This window comes from Macaca nemestrina, chromosome 8 (assembly GCF_043159975.1).
Source record: "Macaca nemestrina isolate mMacNem1 chromosome 8, mMacNem.hap1, whole genome shotgun sequence".
In the NCBI taxonomy this organism is placed as follows: Eukaryota; Metazoa; Chordata; class Mammalia; order Primates; family Cercopithecidae; genus Macaca; species Macaca nemestrina.
This window is the reverse complement of record NC_092132.1, coordinates 11,823,707-11,843,525: the sequence shown is the minus strand read 5'-3', so window position 1 is coordinate 11,843,525 and position 19,819 is coordinate 11,823,707. Positions and strand designations below refer to the sequence as shown.

Genomic DNA, 19,819 nt, shown 5'->3' with positions numbered 1-19,819 from the left:
GCCGAGGTTCAGAGAACATAGGTGACTCGCCAGTCACACAGCAGGGCACGGCACTCCTGGGCTTGAGAAGAGGCCTCTCCAAGGCCTACGCTGGGGCTCTCCTCTGTATTCTGAAATCTGGCCATTCAGTAGTGGTGACGCCAACCCAGTAGGCACTCTGAGCTGGAGGGTTGAAGGCAGCGCAAATGCCTGACCCTTGTAGAAAAACAACACACACACCCAAACGATAAAATAGCTCTTTATTTATTCACTTTGATTTGGATCATTGGAAATATTAAACAATAAATAAAACAGAGCGGGGGCTGAGGAAAGCAGGACCTTGCTAACGTTATTTGAATGCATCCCAACCAGTGCTCAGCTGCGCAACGACATGGAGAGAGGCGAGGGGGAATAGAAAGCAAGTTTTAAAACACCAACAGCCAAACACACAAGACTGCACACAAGAAAAAGTGCTCAAGAAACTTTGGCTTTGAAGGGAATTCAGTGAAGGGAAGCGATTGTGCAGGAGGAAGGGAAGGAACCCGCGATCACCCTAAGGGGCGGGGGGCTGAAGGGGGAGGCCCTGACACAGGCTAGGGTTAAAGCTGACGTCCCCCAGCTCAGGACGCGCAACCAATGGCAGTTTTGTACTAGGAAGAAGCTGAGTGATGAGGCTGGATGATGGGATCGCCTGATGGGCTGGGAGGGAGAACAGGAGGTGAAATTCAGTGCTCTTTTGGTAAGAAAAAAAAAAAGGCGGTAATGCCCTGATCCTGACAAGCTGTGAGATGCTGCCTTGCCTGTCTCTGCCTTTTCTTCTAGGTCTTCCTCTTTTTCTTTGCACAGGTGTCAGGGAGCACCCGAGGTGCAGGAGCTGCTGTTTTCATAACAAACAAAAATGGGGAGGCTGACTCTTATCTCAAAACTCGCTAGCCCAGTTCACAGGGCAGGATAATCCTGATGGCATGTAGCCACATTTGCTGCAAACCAGATGTCCACGATGGATATAATGATACCCCTGGGGCTCTTCTCAGGGGCAAGGACAGGTGCTGGTTCCTGATGGCGCATGGCTGGTGTGCAGTCATCTTTAGCTGGACAGTGGCCCCTTGAGGCTTGGGCTTCCCTGCACACAGCATTTTTGATCCTAGCCAGGGGAGGGAGAGAGAGTTCTTTTGGTTTCCTTTTTATTTATTTTCAGACTACTTCAAAGCAAACATACCAGTTCAAAATGTTCTTTGTGGTTTTAATCCACCTTTGCCAAGAGGCCAGAGTCACATCCAGGTGGGACTGGCCTCTAGCACCACCTTCTGGCCACGGCAGAGAATGGGATTCCATCAAAGCCTCCCAACCAGCCCTTTCCCTAAAGAATCACCCAGATCTTAACTGCCCTCTCTACCTTCTTTCTGTTCCCCCCCCCCCCCCCATTTTACGTTCTATTTTCTCATATCTGGCTTTTCTCTCTAAGCCTAACCAAATGCTTTGCTGAATGATGTTTGGAAAAGCCAGAGTTTTAAAAGGCATTCATCCATTTATGAACTTTCTTCCAGCCCAGGATCCCTGCAGAGAACCAGAGGTTATAACTCTGTCCTCCTTTCTCCCCTAAAAGGTGGCTGAGGGCAGGGGAGGTACATGTAGCTCCAGCTAGAGCAAATCAGTGCCCTGACTCACTGGGGAGACCCAGGGGGCTGGGATGTTGCTGACACCTCATGGGCCACTTCGTCAGCCTATCTTTGCAGCTTCAGGTTCAGCGCTGGGTGCTGCAGGCAGGGACCCCTCTGTTCTCTGCTTGAACGCAGGGCCAGTCTCCAAGGAACTCTCTGTCTGCAGAGTAGAAAGAGTTGTGGGCTGGGATTCAGGGGCCTGCGGGAGCCCCCGCCACTACGTGCCTGGCACGAGTGCTCGTCGTACTCCTGCTGACAGCATGCATACTGCCCTTTGGCTAACACACACTCTGTCTAATTCCCAGCCACCTTCACCCCAGGGATGAGTTCCAGTTGGTTTAAGCCAAACTGGTGCATTTAATTCTGGCTGCAACAACTGGCTTTTATTCCATTAAGTGCCCATTGCTAAGCCAATGAAACATAAGAGCTATCTGCTATGGGAAAGAGAAATGTGGTCTCCTGCACTGGAGGGCATGAGAGGCCACCCAGGCAGCCTGCGGACAGAGCTCGGTGCTGAGAGAGCCCAGGAGAGTCAGACGCCTCCATTCTGGTTACACTTTTTCCAGACGCTGAATGGAGACTTGCTGGGAAAGCCCGCCTCCAGACAATTTCAACATAGCGCCGGTAACACCCTTTTTCTGCTTAAACTCTGACTTGTGCTATCTGTCCCAGACAGTTCACGACTGCCCGTCACTTCCCTCCTTCACACTCCACCAGGAAAAGGCCACACCTCCCTACACAGCAGCAGCCTTTTAGGAAATGTGCTCAACAGGAAAAGTGGTTTTTCTGATTAAACATCAGTAACTAGAGTCAACAATCACTGTCCTCTCCCATGCCTGTCACGCTCCACTCCCCACCCAGCTGCAATGTGGCCTTGATTTTCTCATCAGTATAACGGCAAAGCTGGATTTGGAGGCTGGAAGAGATCTCACAGCTTGACCATCCTAGTGGGAGATGGGGAGACCAGACGGAGACCAGGCCATCGACCCAGGCAGCATGTGGCTCAGACACAGACGCCTCTTCATGTCGAGGGACCTATTCTTACACAGCAAAACCCAGAGAAGTCGATTGCTCAGCCCGAGCCTGCCATCCCTGTATAGACTCAGCTTTCAGGAGAAAGGGAAGAGTTCAGGAGATAGCAACACTCTCTGTTTCAGTGTCTGATGATCTGGAGTCTGCCCCTGGAGTCACTCAGCCACTCAACAAACGTTTGCTGAGTTCTTCACCTCATATATGGCTATATGTCACCTCATATCTGCCCTTCGAGGCTGTATGTTCTGAATGACGACTCAGCGATTTACCAGCCTTTCTCAGGAAAAAAAAAAAAAAAAAATCTTAAAGTTTTGGAGGATTTTAAAGCTGAAACAGGTTTTCTGTTTAACACATTCCCCATTCTGAACCTTTGAGAATCTGATAAAAGCTATAGACCCTCTCTCCAGAAAAATGCTCATAAGTAGAGATTCAGGGAAAAAAACCAAACTTGGCATGCAACTTCCGGGGACTCTTGCGAATGGCCTGAAGCCACCTGTGACCCATGACTGGTGTCCCCAAGCTCCTCCCTCCCCGTGTGCAGAGGGGGCTCCCCCGCGCCTGGGAGCACAGGCCCCACGCCTCCGTCACGCTCCACCAGGAAAAAGTCACGCCTCCTCAAAGCAGCAGCGGCCTTTTCAGGGATATTTTCAACAAGAAAAGTGGTTTTCCTGCTTAAACATTAGTAACTGGAGCCAACAATCACTGGTTCCCACATTTCTGTTACTCTCCACTCCCCACCCAGCAGCAGTAAGGTTTCACAGAGTTTTGGAGACTCCTAGCCTGAGAATAAATCCAAGTCCACAAAGAGGAAGAAGGAAGGTTGGGTTGGAACGGGAGGATGCTGAGGACATTCCACAAACCATCCAAGCCCTAGATACCCCCAATATCCCACGTCTGAGGACTCCTACACACCCCCCTTAAACACACCCCCGTTTCCCAGCTACTGGGTGAGGCAAACTTCATTAAAACACCAGGACCACCAACAGAGCCAGGGTGCAACAATGTCAGTTGAATAAAAAAAAGAATCAATAAATAATCACGAAGGCTAACAAGGAAAGGAGAACAGCTGGGGAGTAAGAAGATGAGGTATGTGGCAGTCACCATTCTTGGGATATCCTTGGCCCAGACCCCCAGTGACAGCCCCAAGATGGCCAGCAGGGACTTGACCCTGAGCTCAGGCCCTCGGGGAAAATGCTGCTGGCAGCCTCCTGTGTGGCTTTGGAGGTTGCGGGTACCCTATTGAAGAGTCTGAGAATGAGAATGTACGTTCCATTCTGACGTGCTGCTGGGTGCTGTTGAATATCCTCAGAGCTTTGTTCCAATTCAGGTGCTGGCTCAGGAAACCAGAAAAGATGTTCCCAGCCAGAGAGCAAGCAGGGCCGCTGGTGGGGGTCCCTTTTCCCAAGTAAGGGCTTTTGTTTCATTTCAGCCCATGCATGCTTTTCTTTCCCAAATACAAAGGCACATGGAAGTGGTCAGATCCGCTCTCGCCACGATTAGAACCACGAGATGGACTACTCAAAGGAACATCTGCTTGGGAAGAGGTATCTGCAGGAGTCAGAAACACGGCGCCAAGTTTGGGGATTTTTTCTTTTCCTTTTTTTTTTTTTTCAGAGACAGGGTCTCACTCTGTTGCCCAGGCTGGAGTGCAGTGGTGTAATCACAGTTCACTGCAGCCTCAAACTTCTGGGCACAAGAGATCTTCCCTCCTCAGCCTCCCTAGTAGCTGGGGCTACAAGTGTGTGCCACCATGCCTGGCTAATTTTTTTAAATCTTTAATTTTTGTAGAGACAGGAGTCTCACTATGTTGCTCAGACTGGTCTTGAACTCCTGGGCTCAAGTGATCCTCCCGCCTCGGCCTCCCAAAGTGTTGGGATTATAGGTGTGAGTCACGGCACCTGGCCTCCAGTTTCTGTGAAAATCTTTGGGGTAGGAGCCTCTGGTGGCTCATAAATGAGTTTTGGGAAGAAGATGACAGGGTTGTCACGCCAAGCGAGAGGCCGGGCTTCGTGCAAAGAAGGGCAGCATCTTGCCCCGGGTGCCAACAGCGCCTGGCATGTCTCTGTGCTAGACAGAATCGCCACTCAAGTCTCTGCCCATCTTCCTGGGAAACTGTCCTGTCTCTCAGAATATAGGCGTCTTCCACATTTGTTCCCCAAGCTCGCTCCGGGAGCTAAAACGACTTTAGTGTGTGGAGGTTGAACCTTTCCCAGCGCCTCCCCAGCTCTGGGGCAGCGGTGGGGGGACACTGTCCCCACTCAAGACAGGTTCCGAGACATGCTCTGCCACTCTGGCAGAGCTTAGTGACCTTGCTGAATAGATGCTGCCAATGGCTGGGTGCAAGAGGCTGTGAGCGGTGCCTGGGCACACACCTGAGGCTGCCCCTCCAAGCTCCGGGATGGAACGGCTCCGGCAAGATGCTGGGGCTGGAAACACAGAGGTGTGACAGTGCGTCCATCCTCCACCCTTCACTGCGTCATCTCCCCTTGAAGATCCGGATTTTATTGATGGAGGCCAAGGTGGCTGTCACGTTTGACTCGAAGTCTGCATCGTGCACCCCTGTCTTGCGAAAAGCCCCCGCGGATGGGTTGTTTTCCCAGTAGTGGTGCCAGTTCCCTTTGCTGTCTGCCCCGAAGCCGTACAGGTCCACCTGTGGGGGCAAAGCAAAGATGAGAACCAGACAGCAGGGCTGCTGGTGGCACCTCTGAGAAAGGAAGCCTGTAGGCGTTCCTGGAATCCCACAGGACCATAAACAGCATTTCCAAGGACTCAGACTAACCCTTCATTAAAACCCTTCTCTACGTTCCTGGAACTCTCAGAGGCTTGGTGAAGCAAATGCAAGTTAAGTAAAGCTCAAGTCCAATGCCAGAAGCACCCTGAGAGATGACTGCATGTGGGTGGTCTCGGAGCCCGGGTCTTACCTCTGCAGCAAGGGCAACCTATTCTTCCAGAATCGAGGAGCTACAGAGGGAAGCAATAGGAAGGAGGCCATGGAATGGAAGAGAGTGGAAGGAAAGCAGGGCTTTGGGGCCGAGCAAACTGCCCCAAATCCCAGCTCTGCCACTCCATGATGCTCTGGGCATGTGAAATCACTTGTTTGAGCCTCACTTGCCTCATCTGGAAAATGGGTCCAAGAATCACGATTGCAGTGAGGCAGAGGGCAGGGCTGATCCCTTTCTTCTCTGCGGCCAACATTCATCTGGACCAGGCGCCCTCGTGGCCACTAGGCCAGGCCTTTCACATACATGACAAACGCTGTGCATTTATTCTGAGCCCAGCACCCTACTGGCTGTGTTGAAGTTCAGGCAGAGCTTGATCAGATGCCAGCTGGGCAGCTGCTGGGGGAAGCAGCCTTGGGGCTTACAGCTTCTTGGAGTCACTGACTGAGCGATGCTTGTTGGAACTGGGGCTAAATTCAGGGCTCCCACAGCACAGAGGAGGGAGGGGCTGATGCCCTGAGAAGTCAGAGGAAGCTCTTCAGAGGAGGTGGCATGTGGGTCGAGTCTTGGAAAATCAGTACAAGATGACCGGAAGGAATCGCATGGAGGGGTTTCCAGGAGAGGATGTGCTATATGCACTGCAGCGTGGAAGACAGATTGGAGGGGTGGGGACAAAGAGGGGACAGCGGACAGCTCCATGCCATATGTGGCTTTCTAAGGAAATGCAACATGGACGTGGGCCTGCTCCAGGGCAGGGACATTAGGGCCAAACAGGTGGGAACGATGGGAGAAAGGGCTGAGCAGAAACCCAAGCAAGGGTCTGGGACCAGCTGGCTGGAGGTGGGTGGGGTGGGGAAATGACAGGGGCACCCACGTTGCAACCTGGGAACACCAGGGCAGGGCTGAGCCTGGGGACCTGCCTTGCAGTGCCCCTGACCCATTCCTGGGATTTCCACCAGGCACCAGGCAGGGTGGGGCTGGGGCTGGGCTGGAGACAAGAAGGGCCCTGCCTGAACCCAGGGTCAGGGAGGAAGTGGGGGCTGTGTGACCCGCCCTCCTGCTCCTCTTCCTGGGGCGGCAGCAAGCCTCTCAGAGCATCTGTGGAAACTCCAACACAGCCTGGTAGACGGCGAAGGATGTCAGAAGGGAAAAGCATGCTTCTCGAGATCACTGGTTCTCAATGTCAGCAGACAGTGGAACCCATGGGGGCCTGGCTCCATTAATTCTGGAAAAATTGGGCCAGGATGTGGCCTGGGTGCTGGAACTTAGACCCACAGATGATTCTAAGGAGTAAGTGGGATTGAGAACCACAGCCTTAGACAATTCTCACTATGAGAATCCGCTCCTGTATCCGGAATCTGCTGCTTGATCCGAGCTTCCACCGCCATGGTCCTGGGCACTCACACAGAATGTGCCAGAACTCTTGCTCCTGAGAACTTTCTCATAGAGCACTGTTACTCACTGAAACACCCTGGGAGACACACGTTGCAAGCCCTGACATAGAGACAGAGAATCCAAGCTTCTGGAAGAGGCAGGCTAGGTCTACCTGCCCTCCCTCTCCCTGCCCTCCCTCGGGAACACAGGACGGTGAGCTCTGTCCTCTGGGCAGCCCTGCGGGAAGGGGGAGGGTGGCATACCTCATCGCAGACATGCATTGAGAAGATGACCGAGAGGATGCCGGTAGATGGGTACCGCCCGTGCCCTTGCAGCCAGTTGTCAAACACATACTTGATGAAGGCTGGGTGGTAGATCAGGATCTGCGGGGATGGGAAGACATGGCCCTTAGTGAGTTCCGGTGGGCAAAGGACATGGAGCGCCTATCAGACACACACACTGTTGCGGCCATGGAGGCACAGCCATGAGCCTGACGGATACCCCTGCACTCGTGGGCTTCCACGCTCGTGGGAAAGATGGACACTCATCCACATGAGTAAGAGACAGAGGTGCTGAGCTAATAAGTGCTATGGAGAGCAATGATGCAGAGGAGGGCCCTACAGGACGGTGTGAGGAGGATCGCTGAGCTGACACACAGAAAAACCCAAGGAGGCCAAGGAGTGAGACAGGAGACTGCTCAGGAGAAGGGGGCCCCAGGGAACAGCGTGAGGTGGGATCAGACACTGTCAATGAGTGAAGACGTAAGCACCAAGCCACCTGATGATGGCTGGAATCATCGCCAATCCTTAAAATGACCTCATGTCCCAGGTTTCCCTCTCCTCCTGCTACAGATAAGAAAACTGAAGCCCAGAGAGGCTAAGTGACCTGCCCAATGTCACGCAGCCGGCAGTAGCTGAGCTGGGAGGGGGCCGGTATCAGGCTTGGCCTTGGTTCCTCACCCAAAGCCGGCCTTGAGGACAATGAAAGGGACTTCTCAGGCAGGAAAGGGCGTGAATGTCCAGAAAGCCAAACTCCAGCCTCTTGGAATGGACTGGAAGGGTGGATTCTGTGGACCTCTGGTAAACCATTCACCTCTCAGTGTGGCCTCCTACCATCTCTAGGAGGCTGTCCTTTCCACCAATGCCACCCTGTAGAGACCCATAAGTGGCCTTTTCCCTGAGGCAGCACAGCCCAATGCAAAGGGCAAGATGCTGGAGGCACAGGAAGTCTTCAATTCTACCCTTATCCAGAACTAGCTGTGTGTCTCTGGGCAAGTTTCCTGACCTCTCTGAGCCTATCTAAGTTTGATAGCGTATGCAAAAGGCCAGTGTGGTAGGCACCTCACTTCCCTCCTTCTTCTGCCCTTTGCCCATCTCTTGACCAGCCTCATGCCAGGGGCCTGCTGGGGAAGATGCAGACATGGAAAGAGATGAGAGGCAGGAGGTGAGGCCTGGCTTTGAGAGTAATTCACAAACCACAGCGTGAGTAGGGGTCCCTGGAGAACATGTTAAAACCAGAATGCGGGGCGGCCAGGGTTTCTGATCAGTAGGTTTGAGACGGGCCTGAGGATGCGCATCTGTGACAAGCTCCCGGGTGGTGCTGCTGGCCCGGGGGATCCCGCTTTGGGAATCTCTCCCAGTGTTTGACCTCTTCCCCCAGGGGGCTAGCTAAGTGGGAGACGCTACCTCCAGCAGCCTGGGGATCTGGGGGCTGTCTTGCAACTCAATGCTGTACCTGAGAGCAGAGCCTTAGATGAGGAAGCCTGAACTTAGAACAAAGGAGCTGGGGCCTCCACTCACCTTATCCTGTTTCACTCTGATCTTTGCAGGAACCGGGACATAAGTGCTGCAGTTGGAGAAAGAGAAGCTGGTTAACGGGGCAGGGGACAGGCCCAGGAACCTGGGCACGCAGCTCTGGGGGTAGTGACTAGAGAATGAAGCAGGCGTAGCCTCTCCTGCCCCCCACACCTTCCCTCAGGGACCCTCACCTCCCTACCTCAGCCACAGAAACCCCCTGCCCACAGCAATCCCCGATAGACACCAGAGAGCGGCCTTGCCTAATTTGAGGACATTCTGCTGGGTTTTGACCCCTATTCCCCAAAAAGGTGAGGAGGACTTGCTCCAAGCACAGCCTTAAGGAATGGAGTGGGGGCCGTTGTGCCTCCACCTCTCAGGGCCACGGCACCCCTGCCGAGCTGGGGCACTGGCTGGTGAGACCCGCGGCTGCCCCTTCCTCAGCTGGGCGGTTGCATGTACCCCAAGTGCAGAGGTGTCAAAGCTGGTCCCACGGGTGCGATTCCTGCTCCCGGAGGAGACTGCAGCTGAGCCACATCCAGACCTAGCTCCCACCCCGCCCCACCCTGGTCTGCCTCCCTCACCCCTAGTCTCCTGCACCCACATCCCGGGGCTGGCTCTGTTCCTAGAAAACCTGGCCGAAGACAAGACGGTTTGTGGAAATCTGGACATCAAAGCACTTCCCTTCAGTCAGGGTTAGAGGAGAGCACAGGCTCTGTGTGGAGTTCAACCCTGGGCAAGGTGCTTGGCCGAGCTCCAGAGTCCTCACTGGGAGAATGGAGCAAATGATAACGGCTATTGTGAGGATTAATTGAGATAATATGTGCCAAGTGCCATGTGCGGTGCCTGCTCAGAAAACTAGGTTCCTGATTGTCAGGGAAGCCACAGCTGCTTTGCTCAGCACTGCCTGCCCTGCGGAGGGGCCCAGGCTGCACCTGTACTCCCCATCCCTCATTTCTTAGGAACCCTCACTTGGCCAGGCTCACGTAAGTTTGAAAAGCAAGGTGCTGTTATTTGTCAGGCTGCACTTCAGAAATAAAGGGAGGCAGAACTCGTATGTGCCGCCCCTTTCTAGTGGTGGCCCCCTTCCCGAAGAGTCTCCGGGGTGCGTGGAGGTCCCTCCGGGCATTGTTAGCAAGAGGACACTAAAGCTTGTGGTTCGTTAAGTGATGGGGAGAGAAGAGTTGGAACAGTCGGAGAGGCAGCCACAGGAACGGGGCTTGTGTGTGCCGGAGGAAGCTGGGGGAGGAGAAGCACCCCAGTGGAGGCACAGCAGGACCACGGCAGGGCTGGGGGACAGGGTGTCACTGCAGGGGGCGGAGCAGTGAGGCGGGGCCACAGGGGGGACTCACTGGGAAATGGTGCCCGTGGTGGTGGCGCTCACCACCCACTCCAAGTCGATGGTCTTGAAGGGCACCAGGATCATGCTGACATTATCTCCCAGCTCCCGGAAGCTCTCAGGGTACACCAGATGGTGGGTGGTCTTCGTCCCAACATCAGCCTCAAACCCTGCCGTGGGCGCCTTGTTCATCCTGGGAGAGAAGGGGAGAAAGCTGAGTCTTGTAGCATGGGCACCCATTCTCAGCGAGCCTGAGCTCTCCGAGAGAGACAGTGAGCCTCCAGTGTGACCTCAGGGGTGTCAGCTGCCTTCCCCGGGCCTCCTCCTTTTCATCTGTAAAATAGAGACAATGAAGACACAGCGAGAAGGCTTCTGCTATTTTTCTCTTTCGTGACCTCAAGGGAGTCTAGCCATCACCACCGCTGCCCGCCTGTCACAGACAATCTCATCCAAAGGCTATTTCCACAGCCCTAGTTTTGCAGCAAGGAAACCTGACTCTGATCCTTACCATGGACTTTCCCGTGGGACACCTGGTACACTGAGGCTCCGAGAGGCAGGTAAGTGGTCTAAGGACTAAAGTCAGGAATCACAGACAGCAGAGACTATTCTAGAAGGCTGCTGGGGATGGCCAGCCCCCACCCCCGCACTTCTCAGCATGCAGCACTTATGAGTGGGAATGGCAAGAGACCCAGGACAGACTTGGGGCATCTTCCTGGAATATCTATTTCACTTGGTGACAGGGAAAAACACATTTTACATAAAAGATGTGGTTTTATTATGGCCTAGATTACAAAATGGGGATGAATTTTAAAGATTTAAGAGTCCTCACATTAATTTTGCTCTCTCCCCAGGCCTCCATGTGGCAAGCTTCCAACAATGGGGGAACTCCTGTGTATGGCTTCCTCTGCACGCAGAGGCCCTTCTAGTCCATTCCCGTCCTGCAATAATGCAGAGGTGGGGAATCTGAGGCCTAGGGGGTGCAGTGTGGAGCCTGGGGTCCCTAGGTAAGTCCAGAGACACCAGGACTGAACCTTGCCTTCCTGAGCCTGAGCCAAGATGCTTCCTATAGCTCCAAGGGGCCTCTGGGTGCAGCACAGTGGGCTTGGGACAGGGTGTGGCACTCACCGGAGCACAAAGTCGTGCCTGTCTATCTCAGGCCCATAAGAAGACTCCCTCAGGTTGCCTGAGTTGCCCACAACGGCACAGCGCCGGCAGCCCACCGACCTCTTCTCCAGCATGGGGTCCACATTCCCAGGCACCACTCTGAACAGCTCCTTGATGGTGTCGTTCAAGTTATTGGGCTTCTTCTCCCGCTGGAGCCTCTGTGGGCGGAGGACAGAAGGTGGTCAACCTGGCTTTGTGGCCCCAGCTTCCTGGCAGCAGAGCCCTTGAGCTACCTGGGGCCTCCTGTTCACCCTTCTCTCTGCTGGGTCCCTGGAGATGGAGGCAGCTCACACACAGACACCTCCACTTCCTCCTTCAAGGAGACTAAGGGTTACTCCGGAAGTAAAGAGATTATTCATGTATTCTGCAAGTGTTTACTGAGCACCTACTATGTGCCAGGTACTGCTGAAGCCACTTGGGTGATCCAACCACACCTGGCCTCAGAGGCCCCTCCAACTCCACATGCCATCAGCGTTTCTCCAACCTGCTCCTCCCTGAGGGCTCCCCTCTCTCTGAAAGGCCCTCTATCCCTCTACGTGTCACCGCTGCTTGAAAGAGAGAAAAATAGCAGGAGTCTTCTAGCTGTGTCTCACTCCCACCCTGCTCAGACATCAGGGCCCAGGGGCTATGTGCTCTCGCTCAAACCTTAACAAGAAGAGCGAGGAGTAGGTGAAATGCCAGTTCTCCAGCCCCAGCCAGGGATGAGGGACAGAGCAGTAGGGACATCTGCCATCTCTCCTGCCTGACCCTCAGTTCCCCTGGCCCCAGGACTGTTGGGTTCCAGTCAGACTGAAGAATCAGCAGTTTGCTGGAGGCACAAGGCCTCTGTGATCTGCCTAGCAAATCATTTTCATCTTCTTTTAAAGACCTAGCCCAGGCCAGGTGCGGTGGCTCACGCCTGGAATCCCAGCACTTTGGGAGACCAAGGCAGGTGGGTCGTGAAGTCAGGAGTTTGAGACCAGCCTGGCCAATATGGTGAAACCCCATCTCTACTAAAAATACAAAAAAGCCAGGCATGGTGGTGCACGCCTGTAGTCCCAGCTACTTGAGAGGCTGAGGAGGGAGAATTGCTTGAACCCGGAAGGCGGAGGTTGCAGTGAGCCAAGATCGCGCCACTGCACTCCAGCCTGGGTGACAGAGAGAGACTCCAACTCAAAAAAAAAAAAAGAAAGAAAAAAGAAAAAAGACCTAGCTCGAGGGTCAGCTGCTCGCAGGCTGAACACTAGTTTTATTCCCAGGGTGACTATCCTTATTTGCCCAGGTTAAGGGGTTTCTCTAGATGCAGGACTCTCAGTGCTAAAACCAGGATGACTTGGTTTCCCTGTTGGCCCCCGCTGCACGCCCAGGCCGGCCCACCGCCTCAGGTGGAGCTCTGGCCACACTGTGTAGTGATGCCTGTTGGTGCCTCAGCCTTCCTCACCTGTCCCCATGCCACAGTGCTGTGTCATTTCACTGTGGGCGAGGTGAGATGATCTGTGGCCAGAGAGGTAAGCAACACACCCCAGATACAAACCAGGATTTGAACCCAGGCTACTAGAAACCCACCTGCAGGTTTCTCCCACAACACAACCCTGACTCTGGCTCTTGGAATCTTAGCCTTTGGAAAGCCTGGACCCTGGGTTTTCTGGTAGGTGTGGTAAGCTGTGGGGCGGTTCCCATCAGCTACTCCAGGCCCCAGAGGCAAGGAGTGGCTGGGAGAGGAGGAAGTGACCAGCAGTGGCTTTGGCCACTATCCAGAAGATGAGTGACCTGGGCATATGTAGGGAGATCCCAGGGCACCCAGTCCCCACTGCAATGGAAGGAATCAGATGCCCCAAGGGGAGGCACGCAAGCAGAACCAGATTGCTCTTCCAGTTAAACCCAGGCAGCCTCTCCTCTGGCTTAAGACCATTAAACACGTCATGGGAAGCAGCACAATCTGGACCACATTTCACACCCACTGCTACAGTATAAGTAAAAGTGCAAAACAAGTCGGTGAGAATGTGGAGAAAATGGAACTCGTGCATTGCTGGTGGGGATGTAAAACTGTGCAGCTGAGGTAAAACACAGGTGGTCTTTCAAAAGGTAAGACAGAATAGCCATGTGGCCTACCAGCTCCACTCCTACATATACACCCCCAGAAACTGAAAGCAGGGTCTCAAGCAGATATTGGTATACCCATGTTCAAAGCAGCATTATTCATAATAGATAAAAGGTGGGAGCAACCCAGTCTCCAGTGATGGATGAATAAACAAACATAAGATGTTCTAGACACATGATGGGATATTATTAGCTATAAAAAGAAAAAAGTTCAAAATTGTTACAACGTGGATGGACCTTGAAAATACTAATATTATGATTAGCGAAAGCTAGACACAGAAAGACAAAGATTATATGATTCCACTTAGTAGTCAAATTCATAGAAACAGAGAGTGGCAGGGTGGCTGTCACGTGCTGGGAGGAGGAGGAGGTGGTAAGGGGAAGTTACTGTTTAATGGGGACAGAGTTTTTGCTTGGGATGACAAAAATCTGCTAGTTATGGTTATAGATAGTGGTCATGGTTACACACGCTGTGAATGTATTTAATGCCACTGAATTGTACACATACAAGTGGCTAAAATAAATATTATGAATACGTTGTCACACACACAAATGCGATGTCCAGATAAAATGCCTGCTTCTGATGGAACCGCCCAGGACAGCCCCATGATCCTGAATGTGCAGAATACGCCCCAGGAGGCTTGCTAAGGCGCAGATCTGACTCAGGAGGTTTGAGCTGGCCCGGAAATCCTGCATTTCTAACAGACTCCTGGGTGATGCCGCTGCCAGGGCTGTGGGGGGACCACGCTCTGAGAGCCCCAGGGTACAGGAGACCAGCCAGACTCCCCTGCAGGAAACTCCACGGAGGTCTCCCACCAGCAAGGGCTGCTGTGCCCCCCAGGCTTGTGAAGATGTGCCCGGGCCCACAGGATGGCATTCCATCATGCCGCTACTTTGATTTGGGAGCCTGGCACCGTGTATCCATCATACAGTGACATTTACTGAGTGCCTACGGGGTGCCACAGAGGTCCGAGAAGCCAGGACTCAAGGTCGGCCGTGGATGTGTGTGGGGAGCATGTTGCATGCTTCACACAGCACCACATCACCTCGCTGGACTCTTACTGACTGACTTTAATGACTCATTTAAGAAAAATTTATTTATTTATTTGAGATGGAGTCTCACTCTATCGCCCAGGCTGGAATGCAGTGGTACTATTTCGGCTCACTGCAACCTCCACCTCCTGGGTTCAAGGGATTCTCCTGCCTCAGCCTCTCAAGTAGCTGGGATTACAGGTGCATACCACTGTGCCTGGCTAATTTTTATATTTTTAGTAGAGACGGGGTTTCACCATGTTGACCAGGCTGGTCTCGAACTCCTGACCTCAGGTGATCCACCCGCCTCCACCTCCCAAAGTGCTGGGATTACAGGTGTGAGCCACCGCACCTGGCCAAAAAATAAAAATAGATTTATTTGAAAAGGAAACCTCTCATCTCTACCACAAGTAGAAAGCAAGAATTACCTGGCAGAAGTAAAATGGTAGTTGTACAATGCAATGAAAACTAAGCTACTGTATTCGGTTCCAGCTCTACCCTGCTGCCTGCCCAGGCAAACTCTCCTCTCCCTTAGAACAAGGCTCACAAGCCCTGACAAGGTGCAAAGTAAGACACCAGGCCAAACTGAAGCCCCAGCACTGCAGAGACAGGCGGAAAGGAGGGACGGCAGGAATGACCTCCGGGCTCTGTGATGCGACTTTCTCTAATGCCCTGCCTCACCTAACAACTCAAGCCCCACACTTCAGAAATCTCGGATCCGTTCCAGTCTTTCACTGGCAAAAGGGGAAACGGAGGCCCAGGCCCTGGAAAGGGCTCATCTGAGGTCACTGAGTGAGTGCAGGGCCAGGTAGAACTCAGATGGGAAACTGCTTCTTTCTCTAGATTATCATCCTAAGTCCTCCCCGTACCAGCTGAGATGGAGCGGCAGGTTACTCCATGTAGCGTCACTGTTTTGGGAAAGAAAGATTCTGGTTTTCTCTGCCTTTTGTCAGTGACAATAAAAGTATGACAGTGCTGGCCAGGCGCAGTGGCTCACATCTGTAATCCCAACACTTTGGGTGGCCAAGGTGGGCGGGTCACCTGAGGTCGGGAGTTCGAGACCGGCCTGACCAACATGGAGAAACCTGGTCTCTACTAAAACTACAAAATTAGTTGGGGGTGGTGGCGCATGCCTGTAATCCCAGCTACTCGGGAGACTGAGGCAGGAGAATCACTTGGACGTGGGAGGCAGAAGTTGTGGCGAGCCGAGATCACGCCATTGCACTCTAGCCTGGGCAACAAGAGTGAAACTCCATGTCAAAAAAAAAAAAAAAAAAAAAAAAAGGTATGACAGTGCTACTGATATGAACACAGGACAGAGTGTTTGGAAGTTCAGAGACACGCCCTCCCCAGCCTTCCTGGCTAGTTTCCAAGTATATGTCTCTGTATACAATCAGTGCTCAATCAATGCCTGCCGCCTGGTGGTCTGAGCTCCTTAGGGAAGCATGGGGCCTCGGGTCGGCTTCCCTGGAAGCAGGGGCTGAGGCGCGGATGCAGGTGTCCATGGTGGGTGCCATCTGGAGAGGGATGAGGAGTAAGGCAGGAGAAGGAAGGGGGATCTCCATGGAGTCAAGCACTACAGGCTGGGGGCGAGGGTGGGCGAGGCGAGTGAGGAGTCAGGCAAGTGGGGTAAGAAAGCCCACTCATGCCCAGGGGCATAGCCCAAGAGCGGGCATCTCTGTGAAGCTGGAGCCCTGGGTGCCTCAACTCACCCTGCACTTGGGCATGATCCATGGGAACTCTGGAGCGTGCACTGTGGCAGAGTTTGTCCTGTCTTGAGGCACGATGGCTGGAAGTCGTCCCTATCCACAGGCCACACCTGTCCCGAGAGTGTTGGGAAGAGGTACCCGCACTCCCTTCCCACCCTCCTTCCTCCTTCCATGGCCAATGAACGATGCATCACCTTCTGAGAAGCCTCCCTTGGACCCTGGAAATATCAGTCTCTGGCCTTCCACACATGGCTGGCACCACTGGGGCCTCACCGCAGGCCTCGTTCCAATCCCCAGCTGCTGTTGGTTTCCCTGGCTCCTTTGGCATTCAAGCAGCAGACACAAGCATGCCAGGTAGTACAGGCTCAAGATATGTCTACTGAATAAGTGAATGACAGCTGCTAAAGCTAACACACATTCATTCATTCAGCTCATCACAACAGAGCCCCTACCACATCCTTGGTGCTGTGTGGATGGACAGGTTAGCGCAGGGACAGGCGGTGCTTAGAAAGGGCTCGTGCAGGACTCCGATGGCTCACCCTGGGTGGAAGCGTGTGTTCTATGGTTGCTCTATGCAGGGCTCTGTGTTGAGAACCTGATAGGCAGCTTCTCACTGAGTTCCTATAATGGTTCTATGAGAAAGGTGATCTTATAGACCCATTTTATGGGTGAGGAAACTGAAGCTTACAGAGGTGAAGTGAGTTTCCCAGGACGAAGACAGTTTGAATATCCTGCGTCTGACTCCAGACCATGTCCTTTAATTAGAAGGGGATCTGACTGTGCCCTTCGACAGTGGGTGACCCGGTAAGTGCAAAGTGAGGACAATGAAATAGCTACACCCTCGTGGCGGTGGGGGTGGTGACGGCGAGGCAGTGGTACCTGGATAGCTGGGTCCAGGACCTGGCCAGAGTTGGTGCTAGGTGCCAGGTGGACAGTATGATGGTATTATTTTGCATTTGGGCACTGAGCATGGATGTCTGGGATGGGAAGATGCCTTAGGAGGGCAGGGGGTGGAAACCAGGGGAGGATCGCACTCTTTCTGTCCCTTGAGAATGTTCCCTGTGTATCACAGAATGGTTTCCCAAGTTGGGAGCAAGTAGAGAAGGCAGAGTCAGAATTCAACATAGCTTGTCTCCGAATTGGACATGGGGACTGGGGAAGAAGGGATCCCCGTTCCTGGATATCTGGGACAGAGACCCGAGGAGAGGGTCACAGGGGTCAGTAGGTCCAGCCTGGGATGGTGGTGTAGTTTCTTGCAGGGCAGGGCACAGGGCTGATTTGGAAACTCAACTCAACTCAACTCAACTCAAAGAGTGAACCCCGGTGACTGCTCCTGTGTCCCTCTTCCTGCCAGGGCTGGGACGAGGTGGAATTGTGATGCCCACTTGACTGATGAGGACTATGAAGCTCAGGGCAGGATGGGAGCTCGGGACCTCACATTCTCACCTAAGACTCTTCCAGCTCCCTCAACAGTATGGGGGGAAACTGCCCCTATGATTAATTATCTCCCACCGGGTCCCTCCCAAAACATGTGGGATTTGTGGGAGCTACAATTCAAGATGAGATTTGGGTGAGGACACAGCCAAACCATATCAGGACCCAAGTCCAGTTCTGTTCATGAACTGGTCCTGCCTGCAGGGGGGGCCTTTAAGCAGAGCAATGGCGCAGCCAGGAACTCCCAGGATGGCTTTGATGTCAAATATTCCCTGCCTCTATCCCGATTCTTTATTCAAAGCATGTAGTCTCTGTATTATCTGTACATTTTTTAGAACCCCAAAGCTCTAAAGCCCCGCTCCTTTCTGTTGATTTCCAGAGGATGAAGCCCCATTCCTTCCAAGTGGCTACCCTGGGATCAGTCACCAGAGGCTAAACTTCAGAAAAAGACTGCAGAGAAGGGTTACAGGTAGGGGAGGACATCTGGTAAACAGGGAACAACTAAGTGGAAATATATTCAGCCTTAATTAATACTGAAAACAAAATAAAACACATAAGTTCAGTATTACTTGCCCATTAAACCAACAAAAATAAGCACAATTGTTAAAACTAATGATTGTAGGGTTGTAGAGAACCTGGTGAAATAGCTTATTCCTCCCATGTAACAGGAAGGAACCTGAGACGCAGTGAGATGAAGAGCTTCTTCACAGTCACTCCTGATGGGACCTATGAAGTCTGGGACAAAACCCGGGAACCCTGATGCCACGCCTCAGTTCCTAAGTCTACATGATAGCCTGTGTTCTTTGAAGACACATAGGTTATATCCAAAAGCTGATGTTTTTCCCTTATGCCTTTTTAACCCCCTTGGGTGACACCAGCCTAAGTTTTAGAAACCGCCTTCCCCAAGAAGAAAGATCGATACTGTCTTGGTAATGCTCTCTAATAACAGTTTTTTAATATGGTATTTCTAGAGGCTGGATTTGATGTTCTCTTTTGCAAAAGTCACCTAACTTTTCTGAGTTTCAGTTTCCTTATCTGTAAAATGAGGACAAAGGCCCCCAAGTTTCTCCTTTACCTGCCAATGTGTAAGGTCCCTTCCTGTTTGGTTTATATCCAGGCTATGTAGCACCCTGTTTGTCCCCAAAGGCCTTTGTAAACAGAATCCCATGGTGACACTGAGTATCACAGACTCCAGGCTCTGAAGAGGAAGTTTGGACTTAATGTGGTCCCAGCAACGCTGCTACAGGGGGAATCAGATCCAGAGAGGAGATGGGATGTACGTGAAGCCACCTCTGCCATCGATGTGTCATTTTCCCAACCCTGCTGGTTCTCAAGGGAGGGCAATTTTGTGCATGCATGTGCACCCCCCCCCCCACACACACCCCACCTGGGACACCTGACAATGTCTGGAGACTTCTGGCTATCACAACTTGGGGATGGGGCACTCCTAGCATTTAGCAGGTAGAGGCCAGGGATGCTGCTAAACATCCTGCAATGCACGGGGCAGCCCGTGTGGCTAAGGCTGATCCAGCCCCACAAGTCCATAGTGCCGAGGCTGAGAGCAGACCCTAATCCTTACCATGCCTGGCTCACCACCTCCTTCCCTAGACCCTTGGATCTCTGAAAGGAAAAGACCCTACCTGCCTGGTTCTCTGTCACCTCCCCAGAGCCCACCCCAGGACCTGCACACAGCGGTGCTCAACACAGATCAGCAAACCAGGACTCAGCCAGGTCTTCAGAAGCACAGCCCAGGACTTTCAATCCTTCTCAGTCTCACGCATGTTTTCTGTCCATTTCAAATAGACCTTCCTCCAGAATCTACCTGGATAACCTCTCTGAATCCTTCATGATGAGCCTGGCCATCACTTCCTGTGGGAAGCCTTCTGTGATAACCCCAGGTTTCAAGGGGAGTTGGACATGGAGACCACAGCTCCTGCGCCCACTTCCTGCGCAGCACCTATCATCCTGGCTTGAGTTTGTCTGTTTTCCCTTCTCTCCCCATCACTCCTGCAACCCAAGAAAGGAAAGACTCTACCTTTTCCATCTCCATGTAGTGATGCTTGGCATATAGTAGGTGCTCAATAAATAAGAAACGAGCACATATATCTTGCTCTTCTTCAATCTATTTTGCATTTAACAATGGGAATGACCTTTCAAACGACACGATCAGATCATGAAACTCCCTGATAAAAATTCTACAGTGACTTCCTGTTGCACTTACAAGAAATCCCAGAGTCCTCTCCCGGGTCTTGCCGACTCTCAGGCCTCGTCTCACTGCACCTCG

At 52.7% G+C, this 19,819-nt stretch overlaps 1 protein-coding gene across 12 annotated transcripts in view; it reads right to left on the bottom strand.

Moving 5' to 3' along the window:
* Positions 1-222: 222 nt before the first annotated feature.
* The window catches only part of LOC105492840 (ST3 beta-galactoside alpha-2,3-sialyltransferase 1), a 115,628-nt gene continuing 96,031 nt past the window's right edge, over positions 223-19,819 (bottom strand). For 11 of the 12 annotated variants that reach the window (XM_071067797.1, XM_071067800.1, XM_071067798.1 and 8 more), the window contains 5 exons: positions 11,243-11,439; positions 10,131-10,310; positions 8,785-8,830; positions 7,249-7,368; positions 223-5,322 (listed from right to left, as the gene is read on the bottom strand). In XM_071067797.1, the coding sequence (XP_070923898.1) occupies positions 5,149-5,322; positions 7,249-7,368; positions 8,785-8,830; positions 10,131-10,310; positions 11,243-11,439 (717 nt within the window). In that variant the 3' untranslated portion in view covers positions 223-5,148. The remainder of the gene's footprint in view (positions 5,323-7,248; positions 7,369-8,784; positions 8,831-10,130; positions 10,311-11,242; positions 11,440-19,819) is intronic. The other variant, XR_011606719.1, reaches the window with a different exon arrangement.